General features: G+C 53.2%; 1 protein-coding gene across 1 annotated transcript in view; it reads right to left on the reverse strand.

Moving 5' to 3' along the window:
* The window catches only part of LOC139394230 (glutamate receptor, ionotropic, N-methyl D-aspartate 2A, a), a 331,718-nt gene that overhangs the window by 305,369 nt on the left and 23,849 nt on the right, over positions 1-2,500 (reverse strand). Inside the window, exon 2 of the mRNA XM_071142252.1 lies at positions 1,698-2,123. Coding sequence (XP_070998353.1) covers positions 1,698-2,120 — 423 coding nt within the window. The 5' untranslated portion in view covers positions 2,121-2,123. The remainder of the gene's footprint in view (positions 1-1,697; positions 2,124-2,500) is intronic.

The following is a 2,500-nucleotide window of genomic DNA, read 5'->3' on the forward strand; positions in this document are numbered from 1 at the left end:
AAGCAGATACCCCACCCTAAACCTTACCAAGCAGATACCCCACCCTAAACCTTACCAAGCAGATACCCCACCCTAAACCTTACCAAGCAGATACCCCACCCTAAACCTTACCAAGCAGATACCCCACCCTAAACCTTACCAAGCAGATACCCCACCCTAAACCTTACCAAGCAGATACCCCACCCTAAACCTTACCAAGCAGATTCCCCACCCTAAACCTTACCAAGCAGACACCCCACCCTAAACCTTACCAAGCAGATACCCCACCCTAAACCTTACCAAGCAGACACCCCACCCTAAACCTTACCAAGCAGATACTCCACCCTAAACCTTACCAAGCAGACACCCCACCCTAAACCTTACCAAGCAGATACTCCAACCCACAGATACCCCGTTTTGCAATTTCAACCATCCATTCATCTACTAATTTCTCCACACACACTGTCCTCCCCACCCCCTCTCCCTCCCTCCCTCCCCCTCATCTCTCCCTCCCCACCCCCTCTCCCTCCCTCCTCACCTCCCTCCTCCTCAACTCTCCATCCCCACCCCTCTCCCTCCCTCCCTCCCCACCCCCTCTCCCTCCCTCCCTCCCCCTCATCTCTCCCTCCCTCCCCCTCTCCCTCCCCCTCATCTCTCCCTCCGCTCCCCCTCTCCCTCCCTCCTCACCCCCTCCCTCGCCACCCCATCCCTCCTCACCTCGGGTGCAGCAGGTAGCCTCGAGGTTAGAGAGTTGGGTCGGTACCCGATAAGTTGCCGGTCCAAATAACCCTGAGCCGGCAAGTTAAACAAATCTGTTGATGTGCTCTTGAGCAAGGCACTTAACCACATTCGCTCCAGGGGCCCTGAGCAATGTGAACCCTGCAGATGTCTCAGGGGGAGTTAGGATGTGATAAAAAGGACACATATACCCCCTCCAATCATTATGATACATTCATCAGCCATGACCATAGAGGATCTCCCTCCTCCCTCCCCACCTCATCAGCCATGACCATAGAGGATCTCCCTCCTCACCTCATCAGCCATGACCATAGAGGATCTCCCTCCCCACCTCATCAGCCATGACCACAGAGGATCTCCCTCCTCACCTCATCAGCCATGAACATAGAGGATCTCCCCCCTCCCTCCCTCCCTCCTCACCTCATCAGCCATGACCAGAGAGGATCTCCCTCCTCACCTCATCAGCCATGACCATAGAGGATCTCCCTCCTCACCTCACCAGCCATGACCATAGAGGATCTCCCTCTTCACCTCATCAGCCATGACCATAGAGGATCTCCCTCCCCACCTCATCAGCCATGACCACAGAGGATCTCCCTCCTCACCTCATCAGCCATGAACATAGAGGATCTCCCCCCTCCCTCCCTCCCTCCTCACCTCATCAGCCATGACCATAGAGGATCTCCCTCCCTCCTCACCTCATCAGCCATGAATATAGAGGATCTCCCTCCTCACCTCATCAGCCATGACCATAGAGGATCTCCCTCCCTCCCTCCCTCCCTCCTCACCCATGAATATAGAGGATCTCCCTCCTCACCTCAACAGCCATGATCATAGAGGATCTCCCTCCTCACCTCATCAGCCATGACCATAGAGGATCTCCCTCCCTCCTCACCTCATCAGCCATGAATATAGAGGATCTCCCTCCTCGCCTCATCAGCCATGACCATAGAGGATCTCCCTCCTCCCTCCCTCCTCACCTTATCAGCCATGATCATGGAGGATCCCCCGTGGATGCCCAGGATGGGGATCAGTGTCTGGGAGGAAATAAAATCCAATATCTGAGCGATTGCCTCCTGGTCCGTCCCGTCTCCGAACACCACCCCGTGGATCTTGGTCCCAGACATCAAGTCGCACACGTGGGTGATGATACTCTTGGGGTCAGTCTCGTTGACCAATACGGTGACCACGTTGACGTCCATGGGGTCGTCTTTGCTCCAGAGAGCCCGAATGTCCCGGTCGGAGATGTAGCGCGTGCGGCCCAGGATCACAGCGATGTTGAGGATGGGGACCTTCTGACCTTCGACCTCCATGACCAGGGTCACCAGGGTCACCAGGGAACACAGGAGAGCTGGGAAGGCCAGGGTCAGCCCCCTGCCCACTGACATGTTGAGACACTTCATCTCCTGTGGGAGAGAGAGAGGGAGCGAGAGATAGAGAGAGAGAGAGAGAGAGAGAGAGAGAGAGAGAGAGAGCGGGAGAGAGAGAGAGCGGGAGAGAGAGAGAGAGGGAGAGAGAGAGAGAGAGAGAGAGAGAGAGAGAGAGAGAGAGATAGAGATTAATATAACATGGAGATACTGAAGAAGGTATTGAGTAAGGTAGGGACAGAAATATGTGTATTAAGAGAAAAAAAAAGAGAAAAAATGTAGAAACCATAGAACTGATTGTAATTCTAGAACTGATTCTAATTATTGAACTGATTCTAATTTTAGAACTGATTCTGATTCTAGAACAGATTTTAATTATAGAATACATTCTCATTCTAAATCTGATTGTAATTCTA

Source organism: Oncorhynchus clarkii, unplaced genomic scaffold (genome assembly GCF_045791955.1).
Source record: "Oncorhynchus clarkii lewisi isolate Uvic-CL-2024 unplaced genomic scaffold, UVic_Ocla_1.0 unplaced_contig_1650_pilon_pilon, whole genome shotgun sequence".
Taxonomy (NCBI): domain Eukaryota; kingdom Metazoa; phylum Chordata; class Actinopteri; order Salmoniformes; family Salmonidae; genus Oncorhynchus; species Oncorhynchus clarkii.